The sequence below is a fragment of the Cebidichthys violaceus genome, unplaced genomic scaffold (assembly GCF_023349555.1).
Source record: "Cebidichthys violaceus isolate CVI_PGR_0920_01 unplaced genomic scaffold, fCebVio1.0.p SCAF_3, whole genome shotgun sequence".
Taxonomy (NCBI): domain Eukaryota; kingdom Metazoa; phylum Chordata; class Actinopteri; order Perciformes; family Stichaeidae; genus Cebidichthys; species Cebidichthys violaceus.
The window spans coordinates 1,470,816-1,485,602 of NW_027176483.1; the positions used below are offsets into that span (position 1 = coordinate 1,470,816).

Consider the following 14,787-nt stretch of genomic DNA (forward strand, 5'->3'; position numbering starts at 1 on the left):
TTTATTATTTTTTTACTTTTATTTTGCTTTTTTTCTACTTTATTTTGCTTTATTTTATTTAATTTTACTTTATTTTTTAAATTTCATTTTACTTTACTTTATTTATTTTTTATTTTTTTACTTTTACTTTACTTTATTTTATTTTACTTTACTTTATTTATTTTTTATTCTCCTCGGTTGTCTCTCCTTTTAAATAGAAAGAAGAGACTTTGGTTTCTTTTTCAACATCTACATTTTCCATTTAATCCAATGTAAACATAATGTATTGAAAGTGTCAAAAGTAAAAGTACTTTTACATGTAGTGTAAACATGTAGTACTCTACATGCAGGAAGAGGATAGCTGCAACGAAACTACAAAAGCACAATAGAAAAGTACTCTGAAATGGAAGATAGTATAAATAACTCCCAATTGTACTTAAAAACAGTAAATGTGTTGAAGTACTGCTGCTGTGTAAAACCCAGAGCACTTTAGCGGAGAGGTCGCGTCGGTGTTGGTGCTCGTAATCACAGTGAAGGAGAACCCTCGGGTCTCAATAAGCCTTTTAATTAGCTCTGCGCCGTGCGGCTGGAGAACCCTAATGGTGTTATTAGAGAACTCAAACGTTGTTCCTCTGATGGGAATAATTACACAGCAGCAAAGACCGTCGATAAACACCGAGGACAAACTCATTTAGAGAGAGAGAGAGACAGAGAGAGAGAGAGAGAGAGAGAGAGAGAGAGAGAGGAATCAATGATCGGTTTTCTTTAATCTGCAGAGCGGCTTGAGTAGAAAGCGTTCATGAGGAGGAAACATGGCTGAACGGAACTCGAACGCAGACGAGGAAATGATGAGGAATTTGCATTTATATAGCTGCTACTTAACCCTCATCACTAATGACAGCATTCACACACCAAACAGCAGCCTGTGTGTGTGTGTGTGTGTGTGTGTGTGTTCATACATATTCATGTTCTTCCTGGGTTGAGCGTCTGGCAGCAGGTGAAGTCAACACACACACACACACACACACACACACACACACACACACACACACACACACACACTCCACCGCCACCATCCATTTATTCTGATTTACCGCTCACCCTCAACCGGCCCGCTGCAGTGTCATAAATCAGCAGCGGCCTGCTGTAGCGTGGCCGCGGTGAGACGGCGGTTAATGGGCCGTGCAGCCCGGCGGTGTTCCTGCCGCCGCAGCTCGCTGGGCTCGGACTGGAGGGGAGCGGGTTCAGGAGGTGAGGAGGTGAGGAAGTGAGGAGGTGAGGAGGTGAGGAGGTGAGGAGGTGACCTCAGGCTGCTGGGAGGTCTGCAGAGGAACTTATGTCGCATTACTGCAACGAGAGACTGTGTATAAGAAGAGGACGTAGTCGTCGGGACGTCACCCGTTGGTTTGTGGATGTTTTGAAGCCTCCAGTTCGGCGTTTTGGTCGTCGCCATCTTTGTTTTTTTGCAACCAGTGAACAGGAAGTGACCATATCTGGACTGAGGAGTGACGTAGAGACGCCGTATACGTCTCTGGTAGAAGAGACCTGTCAATCACTGTAGCCCCGCCCCTAAATCATCCCCTCTTCATGGTGTGTTTGACTCTAAATGGAGCATAATGTACTAAATGAACATCATGCTGTATTGAAGAAGACTGTAAACTAGAGATTGAGACCATAAACTCATGTTTACAATGTTTACTGAGGGAATAAATCAAGAGAGAAGTAGAGTCATTTTAGACTAGACTTCTATACAACCAGAGGAGTCGCCCCCTGGTGGACACTAGAGAGAATGCAGCTTTAACACATGAAGCTTTGGTTGCCGTCTGGTTACAACTGTGGAAACTGCGACATATCTTACCTGATGCTTGATAAAATGGAAGTGCCTGTAAAAGCAAACAAACATGGACGCCAAAGTCTGTTGTTCAATGTCATTAAACCAACATCTAACTGTGAAAACCGTATTGGACGACAGCGAAGGCCGTCTGAGAGGAAGTGGATTTGTTAGCATGTAGTTCAGATCTATGGTGTTTTTATTCTCCACAGCGGCAACCAATGAAGGCAACGATTGCTCCCCGAATGACAGCGGTTGTTGCACGTCAGAACAAGTGACTTTAACTCTAACTAGCATCAAGATGCTAACACGCTAACAGTGACAATGCTGTTGAGCCAGCAGCAAATATTCATGACAATTAGACTTAAAGAAAATGTACTACTACATATTCTGCAAACGCAGGAAGAGAAATACGGGAGGAAATAATCCTGCAGCTAAAATAAAAGCCAGGAAAGAAAACGTTCAGGTCTGCTGGTCAACGACTGTCTGAATTATTACCTTAATTATGTGCTTTTGTCTCTGCATGTAAACACGCTTCTGGTTCGGTCATTTCACAGCAGATGAGGTGAAATCAAAGAGGACATTTAAATATAAATAAGGAGGCTGTTTAGTGTGTGTGTGTGTGTGTGTGTGTGTGTGTGTGTGTGGGGGGGGTAAATGTTTTCTTGTTGTTTTTCTTGTGCGGCCTCTTTATCGAGCTGTTATTTTTCTCCTCAAAGGAAACGCTGATTCATCTCTTTACGCTAAACGCTCGTCTCAGCAGGACGACCGAGGGACAAGAAGACATAATTACAGTTTTCTTTCCCTCTCTCTCTCTCTCTCTCTCTCTCTCTCTCTCTCTCTCTCTCTCTCTCTCTCTCTCCCCCCCACCCCCCGTCTCTCCTTTGATTTTCCTGCCTCCTCTCTCAGTCGATGTGAAGTTAATCAGGAGGTGATGAAAACACAGTCCACCTCTAACAAACCCACGGATCGATGTGAACGCTGTACAAACCAAAAGAAGACCTGCTGGGGTTCCCGCATGGGAAGCTTCCCCATCAGTTAATTAAACGCTGATTCACATGGATTCCCAGCACCAAGGGCGTAGAATTCGGCGGGGAACGGTCGAGACGATATCAGAATAAGAGAACTAAAAGTAGTCTGTGACAAACATTTAAAGTCATACTATTATAACATTATGAGACCGGCAGCTCAGTGTCTCTGCGTCCCCCTTCTTTGAGACAGAAAGGTCCATCTGACATCAGGATAAAGATAAATACAGCGTTCACTCAGACCGATATTGATTCTTGTCTAAAATACGTCCACAGGAGAGGAGTGAGGGTTTTACCTCCGTGTAGACAACGCTTCATCACTCACTGAAATAACCACTACTGCTGCTCAGTACATGTTGTGGAAGAACCAGAAAACCAGAGAAACTAAATGCTGTAGTGTCTGGGCACACGGCCACACGTCAGCTGTACGAACACAAAATAAACTGATTTAGCTGTAATTTAATCGCAATAACCAGATAAAAAGCAACGCGAAATAACTACCTAAAGATGCAGGTTTTGTAAAGACTCCAGATGGAGTGTTGATCGATCAGTGCTGGGCTTTGCTAACGTTGTAGCTGCTCCATCGAGGGCCAAAATGTCGTCATCGAGGCGTAAATACGGCAGCGACGTTATTGTTTGTGCCATAGACAGTCTATGAAATCGATGATTTCGCTGTCGCCATCTTGGATTACGGCCATTGAGGATTAATTATGAATTTGCCATTTATTTATTAATAATAGTTATTATTACCCGTACACGTGGCAGAGAAACATCGAAACATTGAAATCTACCACAAGAAACCAGGTTTCTCTGATCATCGATCCAGATTACAGAAACCAAGTGTCTTGTTTTACACGATGTTTACAAAGATGAATGTAACCCGGGTACTATGAGTCCACGTCCACGGTCCTCACGAGTACAGTAGAACAAGTGTGTGTGTGTGTGTGTGTGTGTGTGTGTGTGTGTGTGTGTGTGTAAAAAATACCAAACACAGTGAGGATGCAACCGATCGATCATACTGGAGTGATTTAGTGAAGCCTGGGGAACAATGCCTCTGTGTGTGTGTGTGTGTGTGTGTGTGTGTGTGTGTGTGTGCTCTCAGCAGGAGACTGAAGACATGATATCATGTTAAACTAACAGCTGCTGGACTCTGTGACAGCGATCATCCAACATGATGACAAACAACTTCCCTTCACAGCGACGGGAACTAAACGCACAGAAGCTCCACGCAGTCGCAACAAAACATCGCGTTTTTATTATTCATATATTTTCATATCGTTATAGTTTGGAATTTTATCGCAAGTGTCATTATGTTTCTGATTTTATGCACATTTTCAATTTGCGGGAATTCATAATAGCCGCGACCACGTACGTGTATACATCCTCCGGTTCTATAAAGTGAAGTCAAAGTTTCACTTGTTAGAGCTGCATTCTCTCTAGTGTCCACCAGGGGGCGACTCCTCTGGTTGTATAGAAGTCTAGTCTAAAATGACTCTACTTCTCTCTTGATTTATTCCCTCAGTAAACATTGTAAACATGAGTTTATGGTCTCAATCTCTAGTTTACAGTCTTCTTCAATACAGCATGATGTTCATTTAGTACATTATGCTCCATTTAGAGTCAAACACACCATAAAGAGGGGATGCTTTAGGGGCGGGGCTACACAGTGATTGACAGGTCTCTACGTCACTCCTCCTCAGTCCAGATGTGGTCACTTCCGGTTCACTGGTTGATAAAAAACAAGTGGAACGGAGCCAGTTGAGGTGGTTTCGGGCATCTGGTGAGGATGCCTCCTGGGCGCCTCCCTAGGGAGGTGTTCCAGGCACAACCAGCTGGGAGGAGACCCCGAGGGAGGCCCAGGACCAGGTGGAGGGACTATATCTCCAAACTGGTCCTGGGAGCGCCTCGCGATCCCCCCAGTCAGAGCTGGCTGATGTGGCACCGGGAAAGGGAAGTTTGGGGTCCACCTGCTGGAGCTGTTGCCCCTGCGACCGGATCCACGGATAAGAGGATGAAGATGAGATGAGATGAGAGAAGATGGCGACGGACAAAATGCCAAACTTGAGGCTTCAAAACATCCACAAACCAACAAGAGACGTAACGACGACTAAGTCCTCTTCTTATAAACAGTTAAGTAGTTTTGTTGTCTAAACTTAACTAAGTTGTTTCCTGTGAAGACGGAAGTTCATTTTGAAAAGACCGTATTCATGTAACGAGTGGAAATTGACACGTGTTACTGGACTTTTAACTTATTTTGTAAGATATGATACCGAACACACACACACACACACACACACACACACACACACACACACACACACACACACACACACACACCTCCTTTCCTCTTGTGAACTCAGCAGCTTGTGTTCCAGATGGAATCGGCCTCCTTCTCTGTCTCCTAATCAAAACTAACGACGATAAACCGGCTCTGAGAAAAGCTCAGCGAGGTTCCAACATTCATCAATGACAAAAGTACTCAGAAGAAACAGGGAGGAGAGAACACGTCCATGAGAGGAAGCTTGTTCACGCCGACCCAACTTTAAAAGTTTCCTTAAAACAGAAAAATATCCTGAATTAAGGCTGCAACACATCATCACGGATCAAATTAGACGCACATGAAATAGCAAATAGAACTTTTAGAGATGCTCTGAAGTTAGTGTAAACCTTAACAGAATGATAAATGTTATCTTTCTTACTTTGTTAGAGTGATTATTTGCATAAAAGCACAATTGAGATGATTAGGAAATGTAAGATTTCATTTGTATTGCTCTGTACGGATCACAGATCAACTACGGTCCTTGAATCATCACAAACTCTCGGCTTCTCTTTCATCTGCTCAGCAGCAAACAGCTGCAACGAGCCAGTTACAGCAAAACATCTGTTTCTTTAATTAGATTTGACTCTTTAGATTTCTAACACAGAACACGAAGAAAAACTGAAGCCTCAAATCATTGAAATAGCACTTAACGGATGAATCAGTGAGGGTTGATTCTACCTGTGAACCCTTCATAAAGGTGATGTAAGAACTGGAGCTTCTCTAAACGCTGCTCCTCCCACGGAGCTGCAGCACTACGTGAACATCTAAGCAGAGTCGCTGCATTTACAGAGAACAGATCCTCGCCGTCTCTCGGGGGCCGGCTGCCCGTAAATCCCGGCTCTGGCCGGCGCAGAGTCGCGTTCGTCCCGGCTTTAATCCGTCCAGCGGCGTTGGGATTTGGGAGGACGGCTTGGCTTTAGTTTCCATGTGGACAGAGAATGAGGTTAAAGGAGGGGACGGCCGGACCGTCACTCACTGTCAGGCTTCACACAAACAACAGAAAACTACTCACAATACTGCTGCTGCTGCTGGGAAGATACTACTGTTTTGTACTGTTATTTACACAGCTGGCTGGAGTCCCAGTGTGTGTGTGTGTGTGTGTGTCACTAGTGACCGTTTTCATTTTGCATTTAAATTTATGAACCTTAAGATTTTCATGAAAGGAAGTATTCAGATCCTTCACTGCAATAAATGTACTAATACCACACTTTTAAAAATACTCGTCCTGCATTGAAAATGTTCCTTCAGTGAAAGTATGTAAGCAGTTGAGTATACTTAAAGTATTTAAAGTACATTGTGACTGTTGTACTATTGTAAATTATATCATATATTTCTCAATAATAATAATAATAATCATTTTGTTTGTGAAAACAATGAGAAATGGCTTCACAATGTCCAAACCTCAAGATTATTACTAATACATTAACATGATTTACATTATTACTAATACATTTAATTAACATTATTAGTATTTCATTAACATTAACAATGGTATTACGAGGAACGGCTGGTCGGTGAAGTTATCGATACGATACCTTGCAAGCAACCTTGCTGTTGTGACATTTTCCAGTGAATATCACAATATGTAAAATATGATTTTCTGTTTAAAATGAACAAACAAAGGAGGATAAGTGGTTACGTCTGATCTCGAGCGCACAGCTGATAAGTAGCCGTCACGGTTTGTTTGCGTGACGTAACAGAAGAGTAACAGATGCCGGTGAGGACAACAAGCGAACTGTCCAACTGTAACATCAGACACGCGCAGTGTAGCGGTGGAGACTCACCTGTCGGGGGCGCTGCTTCCTCTCTTGGCTGTCGTGGTGTGACCGGCTCTCAGCTCGCCGTTCATCCCGCCGTCTGAAAAACATAAAACAATCCGTCAGATCAGGTTTGGACACAGAGGCCGGCCGTCTCACCACCTGACCTGAAGGAGGCAGCGATGAAGGTGGACAGGTAACACACACACACACACACACACACACACACGCTCGTGGTTCCATCACTTAAGAGGACACATTGCGTCACATTCATTTCCTTGAGACTTAACCTCACGCTAACCTTAAACCAAGTCTTCACCCTAAAATGAAATGAGTTAAATTAAGAGGATTTGTGTTTTGTCCACAAAAGAAAGGCAAGTCCCCACAATGTCATTATGTAAACATGTCCCCACAACGAGAGTAATACAAACACACACACACACACTTGGACCCAGCAGGCTCAGCCGGCCTGAGAGTCTGATTGGCCTCCATCTGTCAGACTGTAATTAATTAATGACGCGTTCCTTCTCTTTAAACAGTACTGTCAGCCGTGTGAACAAAATACCTGAGTCATGAGTCATGAGATTACTTTCTTGTGGCAAAATAAACATCTAGTGATTACGACTCTTATCTGTGGAAGTTTGAGGAAGTTAAAGAGCAAAAAAACGACAGATAATGTGAACACCATCGTTTCCTAATCTTAACCACGTGATTATCATCTAAACCATGACGGAGAAGGTCCCCTAACCTTAAGCAGGAACTTATTTTAACCCCCTAAACTAGTCATTTTTATGCTTAACCCAATAACCTAACCAGTTTAAGAATGTTTGTAATGGTTTTGGAAAGGAAATGATGTTGATGAGGGTCAGATTAGAAAACACTTTTTTGTTACAAACTACGTATTTGGTTGATTTGTTGAAGGAAAGTAAAAGATTTAAAGTTTTAGACTTTCTTTCAAAAGATTTAAAGCTGCATTAATTTATGCTCCGACCACTAGGGGGCAGTATAACTCCACAACAAGACCATCTATAAGAAGTGGATGAATTCACAGTGACCCAAAGACCATTGGTATTTGGACTACGGATTTGACTGCATTTTGGCCATCGCCATCTTGGTTTCTGGCTTCAAACTAAGTATTCCAGCACGTATTTTGCATTAAACTAAACTGTTTGACGGGCGAAAAGGGGAAACCGTAGCAACTGTGGAAGATTTTGACATTAGGCGAGCAAGTGCAAAGCTCCGAGAAGATAAAACAAATATCAGAGACCAAATGATGATTGTGCATTCCAGCTGCCCTCATTCTGAAAATGCTAAAAATAATAAAAATACTCCGCCAAGTAGAGCTCATGAGACCTAACGGGGGCCTTACAATCGACCGGGATGCCATGAAGGATTGAATACAAGCAGCAACGATTCAGCTTTGAAGACCCAACTATGCCAGGTTAAGTTAATGGTCCAACTGTTGACATTTCAATGGGTACACAAAATCCAATATCATTGACAATATCTCTCTCAATATCATGCTCAAGATTACTTTTCTATTTTAGCTTCCATCCGGCTCTGGTGTTAGTATCACTTCTTATACACTTTATATTTTTACTCTTCTACCAAATCTTTGTTGTTGCATTTTACTTTTTCAATTCTATTTGAATTTTAAATGACACTTTCTGCTGCTGTGTTCTATTTTGCAATGGTGGGTCAGTATTATTTATTCTATTGTTCATATATGTTTATATTTTATTCTGTTGTTTTGTTGCTATTTTTCCGTCGTAATCTTAATGAAACTCTGGCACAAGAATTTCCTTCGGGATTAATAAAGTTCTATCTATATTATGCTGAGGTTCTACCCAGAACCATTTGCTTCTGAAGACCCCCTTCATTTCAAGGGTTCTCTGTGAGACTAAAGGTTCCATATCAAACGTTACGGTTTGCTCCGACCGGTGAGCGCTGCTTGGTTTTTGTTCGACTGTTTTCAACATCACGGCCAGGCGACAAACTTTCTAATTTTAATACTAAACAGTAAAATATGTGAAATAGGCATGACACAGTAACAGAACCTTGACTCAGATTTGATTACCTATAGTTTGACTGTTAAAGCAAAGATTCTTGATTCATAAAGTTGGGGTGAAGTCATGATTATGCAAATTCACATACGGCAAATTTCCGTAGCGACACCCATAGAAAACATTCTTCTTTGTGCACCTTCACTGTAGTTATAACAAGTCTCCTCACTCAGGCCCAACAGTCACCATTTGGGATTTTGTAATTGAAAGCTGAGAGCAGTCTGTCTCTCCACGACCTCCATCAGAGCTCGGTGCACGGCTCCCCGGACCCCCCCCACATGTGAAGTCGTGTTCGGGGGAAGGCAGCAGCTGGCCCTTCGCCTCCCATCATCGCCCTCCCTCACACCTGCAGCGCTGACAGTCGGCGGCGAGGTTGTTTATGGGTTCCACGCTGGCTGATGCTTGTAGGACATTAGTCTTTTAGTGCGAGGTTTATGAGCGCCGTCACTCGCCATCTGTTAACCGTCCTTTAATCGTCACCCTCCCCTCCCCCCCCGAGATCGATAAGACTGCCAGGTCGCCGCTGCGCTGAACGAGCGATTGTGCATCATCGACTGAGTGATTACAGCTATTTGCTTGCTTATTGCTTGGCATTGTTTGGACGACATATCAGCTTTAGAAAGAAGAGGGGGGGAGGGGGGGAGAGAAAGATGGAGGAGAAAAGAGAAGGAGGAAAATGAGAGGGGAGGGAAGGAAGAGAGAATGATGACAGGACAATTTCACACCCTCATGGTTATTGGTTTTCAGGGGCAGGCTATTCAAAGTTTGGCAGAAAATCCAGAGCAGAGGCCACAACGATCACTTCTGTCTGTAACGAACTCTTTGTCTGAAAATATCTGTTTGCGGTACGTCATAAAAGTTTGTCTTGGTTGCTCGCTTCAAAAGAGTTCAACAACATTTTCAGACTGTTGAATCGGTGAATCAGCAGAACTCACTGATCCGTGTTACAAAGTTAGGCTGTGACTCTTTTTTATCCCCGATCACAGCGGCTGAATCGATTGACTCGTTGGACTGTGTTAAAGATCAATGCTGCAGCAGACTGTTAAGTTTCTCTAAACCAAAACTATCAGTGATTTAAAAACAGGTTCTGTTTTTAGGACTTAATGTACCGTTTTACAGTTACTAGAGAGGTTCCAGTCTTATGTTACCTCGGTGGACCAGGGTCCGGACTCGATGTAACAAACATGAAGAATAATTAGTGTATCCGTGATTACAAAATGTAATGGGTTCTTCCTTGGCCCACTCTTCACTCTTACACCAAGTTTCATGAAAATCTGGCCAGTAGTTTTGCTGACGTCAAGATGCTTCTTGTTCAAATAAATGACGTGTAAAACAAATCCAGTGGAACTCACCGAGCCTCCATTTAGTCCACGTCCAAACTTCTAACTGCATGTAACATCATCAGGATACAAGAGGAACTGCATCCAGGTGAGCTGATGACCCAATCACATGACTTCCTGTCGGGTGACCTTAATTAAAAGGTTCTTCCTGTAAATCCTGATCTAGTAAATCCACAAGACCAGATAAAACCAGCTGCTTGCTTTAAAGTCAAAACAAGAATATTGGAAGTCACGACCGACTATGAACCTTTAAAGCTTTTAAACCTACATGATACTTTAAATCCAGCTACACCTCAGGTTAACACACCTGCCCTCACACATCAACCACCACCTGTGTGCTCCATTAAAGGAAGAAACAAAGTGTGAGCTTCTCATTGGGACCCTCTGGATGATCAGAGAGGAAACAACAGATCCTTTTTACTTCTTCTGTTGCAGAGCTTTCCTCATCCTGGATTCATTCATTCCTGTCTGTTCACCAAAATGATGTCTCAGTACAAACTTGTCAGAAGTTCATCCTGTTGAAGTGTGAAACACAATAACTCCACTGATCACGTTTCATGAAACGATGCGTCTAACAGCTCATTTCAGAGGATGAATGTGCGTGTTTACTGCTTCCTTGCCATCAATTACTGGGTTTCATGTGCATTTAAAAAAAAAACCTGAGTGGTAACAACGGGGTGAAAAAAAAACAGCTTAAATATTGCAATAACATCTTTACCCTTGCCTGAGGTGTACAAAGTTAGTGTATAGATGGGTAGGTAGCTGGGCAGGTGGTTAGCTAGGTAGGTAGGTAGGTAGGTAGGTAGGTAGGTAGGTACAGTTGTGGTCAAAAGTTTACATACACTTGTAAAGAACATAATGTCATGGCTCTCTTGAGTTTCCAGTTATTTCTACAACTCTGATTTTTCTCTGATAGAGTGATTGGAACAGATACTTCTTTGTCACAAAAAACATTCATGAAGTTTGGTTCTTTCATGACTTTATTATGGGTTAACAGAAAAAGTGACAAAATCTGCTGGGTCAAAAATATACATACAGCAACATGAATTAGCAATTTTGGTGACTTAGAAAGTTGTGTCAATGAAATGAGCTTCATAGCATGGCCTCTTAACTTCTTGTGAGTGATTATGAGTGACTACAGCCGGTGACTTCTCTGAGGCCATTTAAATAGGGTTCATTGGATACAAACGCCCACAAACGCTACAATGGGAAAGTCAAAGGAGCTCAGCATGGATCTGAAAAAGCGAATCATTGACTTGAACAAGTCAGGAAAGTCACTTGGAGCCATTTCAAAGCAGCTGCAGGTCCCAAGAGCAACAGTGCAAACAATTGTTTGTAAGTATAAAGTGCATGGCACTGTTTTGTCACTGCCACGATCAGGAAGAAAACGCAAGCTATCACCTGCTGCTGAGAGAAAATTGGTCAGGAGGGTGACGAGTCAACCGAGAACCACCAAAAAGCAGATCTGCCAAGAATTGGAAGCTGCTGGAACACAGGTGTCAGTGTCCACAGTCAAGCGTGTTTTGCATCTCCATGGACTGAGAGGCTGCCGTGCAAGAAGGAAGCCCTCGCTCCAAAAGCGGCACCTTAAGGCTCGACTGAAGTTTGCTGCTGATCACATGGACAAAGATAAGACCTTCTGGAGGAAAGTTCTGTGGTCAGACGAAACAAAAATCGAGCTGTTTGGCCACAATGCCCAGCAATATGTTTGGAGGAGAAAAGGTGAGGCCTTTAACCCCAAGAACACCATGCCTACCGCGAAGCACGGTGGTGGTAGTATTATGCTGTGGGGCTGTTTTGCTGCCAATGGAACTGGTGCTTTACAGAGAGTAAATGGGATAATGAAGAAGGAGGATTACCTTCAAATTCTTCAAGATAACCTAAAATCATCAGCCCGAAGGTTGGGTCTTGGGCGCAGTTGGGTGTTCCAACAGGACAATGACCCCAAACGCACATCAAAAGTGGTAATGGAATGGCTAAATCAGGCTAGAATTAGGGTTTTAGAATGGCCTTCCCAAAGTCCTGACTTAAATCCCATTGAGAACATGTGGACAATGCTGAAGAAACAAGTCCATGTCAGAAAGCCATCAAATTTAACTGAACTGCACCAATTCTGTCAAGAGGAGTGGTCAAAGATTCAACGAGAAGCTTGCCAGAAGCTTGTGGATGGCTACCAAAAGCGCCTAATTGAAGTGAAAATGGCCAAGGGACATGTAACCAAATATTAGCACTGCTGTATGTATATTTTTGACCCAGCAGATTTGATCACTTTTTCTGTTAACCCATAATAAAGTCATGAAAGAACCAAATTTCATGAATGTTTTTTGTGACAAAGAAGTATATGTTCCAATCACTCTATCAGAGAAAAATCAGAGTTGTAGAAATAACTGGAAACTCAAGAGGGCCATGACATTATGTTCTTTACAAGTGTATGTAAACTTTTGACCACAACTGTAGGTAGGTAGGTAGGTAGGTAGGTAGGTAGGTTGGTTGGTTTGTTGTTTGGTAGGTAGGTGGGTAAATTGGTTTGTTGGTCCTTTAGTTGATTGGTTGGTAGGTAAGTTGGTATGTAGGTAGGTAGGTAGGTTGGTTGGTTGATTGGTAGGTTGGCTGGCTTGTGGGTTGGTAAGCTGGTTGGTTGGTAGGTAGGCAGGTAGGTTTGTTGGAAGGTTGATAGGTTGATAGGTTGATAGGTAGGTAGATAGGTTGGTTGGTTGGTTGGTTGGTTGGTTGGTTGGTTGGTTGGTTGGTTGGTAGATTGGTTGGTTGGTTGGTTGGTTGGTTGGTTGGTAGATTGGTTGGTTGGTAGATTGGTAGGTTGGTAGGTTGGTAGGTTGGTAGTTTGATAAGTAGGTAGATAGGTTGGTTGGTTGGTTTGTAGATTGGTTGGTTGGTTGGTAGATTGGTTGGTTGGTTGGTTGGTTGGTTGGTTAATTGGTTGGTTGGTAGGTAAGTTGGTTGGTTGGTTGGTTGGTTGGTAGGTTGATTAGTAGGTAGGTTGCTAGGTAGGTAGTTTGATAGGTAGGTTAGTTAATTGGTTGGTTGGTAGGTAAGTTGGTTGGTTGGTTGGTAGGTAGGTAGGTAGGTACTTTAAAAAGTGTACTATGTTTTAACATGTACGTCATTAAGTAATTAATAGTGAAGAGCAGCATGGGAGAACATTGGCCTAAGCCGCTTGAAACCAAATTTACAGTATCGCCCACCACAATTGGACAGTTCAAACAAACACAGGACATTCACCCAGGAAACCGCTGTTCATGTCCTGTGTGATGCGAAGTAAACGTTGCATGTCTTCTGTAAAGACACTGTAACGAGTGGAAACTGAAACGCTGTCCCTGACATCCAAATCTGATTGTTATTAGAGTTGAAAGTGAAAATGTGTTATCCTGTCTGTAAGCGAGCGCCCACCCTTTCTTTTCTCACTCAGTTAAATGAACTTGACATAAAAACCTAAAAGACCTCATTCAGTCAAAATAATTCGGTGTCAGTGTCCAGTTCCACTCAATCCTGCAGCAATAAAACAACAAGTTAGAGTTTCAGGGTCACAGGGAAACCCTAACACTGATGTTATTGCTCGTCTGTGACCGCGGATGTGAGCGCTGACATTGCCGTGATTTTACAGAGGAATAAACACAACCTTGAACTTGAGTCACAAGTAACAAGTGCGGAGCTTGAAGTGGATGCTGATCTTTGTTTTCATCAGAGAGAAGACCTGAGAGTCATCTCAGATAAATGTTTAAAGGGACAGAGATGATTTCATGAAAGTCATTAAGACATCTTACAATAGAGCAGTTTGTTACAACAACTCAGACATTGAAAATCACAATAAATCACAAACACCAGCTCCCTTCTGTTGACTGAATCATTCACAATTCAAACACATCGAGGAAAGTCTTTTTCCCAGCCAGAGGAGCCACAGATCACTGCTCAAAAAGACTTCTTAATGTGAAAACAGCCCTGCCCTAAAACAAACACAAGGGGTTTGTTTCATGTATTGGTGAGACGATGAAATACGATCCAGACAGTTGAGTCGGAGTAACAGAGAAACGGTACAGATACCTGAACACGCCGCAGAAAGGTTTATAGCAGTTATCACGGCCAGGTGAGAGGAAAACATGTTAGCATTGCAGGTTTCTGGAAACCACGGATACGTGGAGCGTTGCAGTTTTTTAAATCAGTCAGAGTAAATGACGCAGTTTAACGAGTGGCCGTTATTGTAGTATAATAATAATAATAAGGAGTATAACAAGCAAATTGATGGGTCAAACAAACACAGGAGACAGCTGATAGTGTCCTGTGTGAACCCAAAAGTAAACATTGATGTGACGTTGCGTTGTGACGTTGCGTTGTGACGTTGTGTTGTGGCGTTACGTTGCGTTGTGACGTTGCGTTGTGACGTTGCGTTGTGGCGTTGCGTTGTGGCGTTGCGTTGTGGCGTTACGTTGCGTTGTGACGTTGCGTTGTGACGT

General features: G+C 42.8%; 1 protein-coding gene across 3 annotated transcripts in view; it reads right to left on the reverse strand.

Annotated features, from left to right (window-relative positions):
• Positions 1-14,787, reverse strand: part of LOC137881914 (RNA-binding Raly-like protein) — a 39,602-nt gene that overhangs the window by 22,767 nt on the left and 2,048 nt on the right. The window contains exons 1-2 of one of the 3 annotated variants that reach the window (XM_068724107.1): positions 10,331-10,412; positions 6,943-7,015 (exon numbers count right to left, since the gene is read on the reverse strand). In XM_068724107.1, coding sequence (XP_068580208.1) covers positions 6,943-7,015; positions 10,331-10,370 — 113 coding nt within the window. In that variant the 5' untranslated portion in view covers positions 10,371-10,412. Of the gene's footprint in view, positions 1-5,836; positions 5,893-6,942; positions 7,016-10,330; positions 10,413-14,787 lie in introns of those variants that run through there. The other 2 variants (XM_068724106.1, XM_068724108.1) reach the window with 2 other exon arrangements.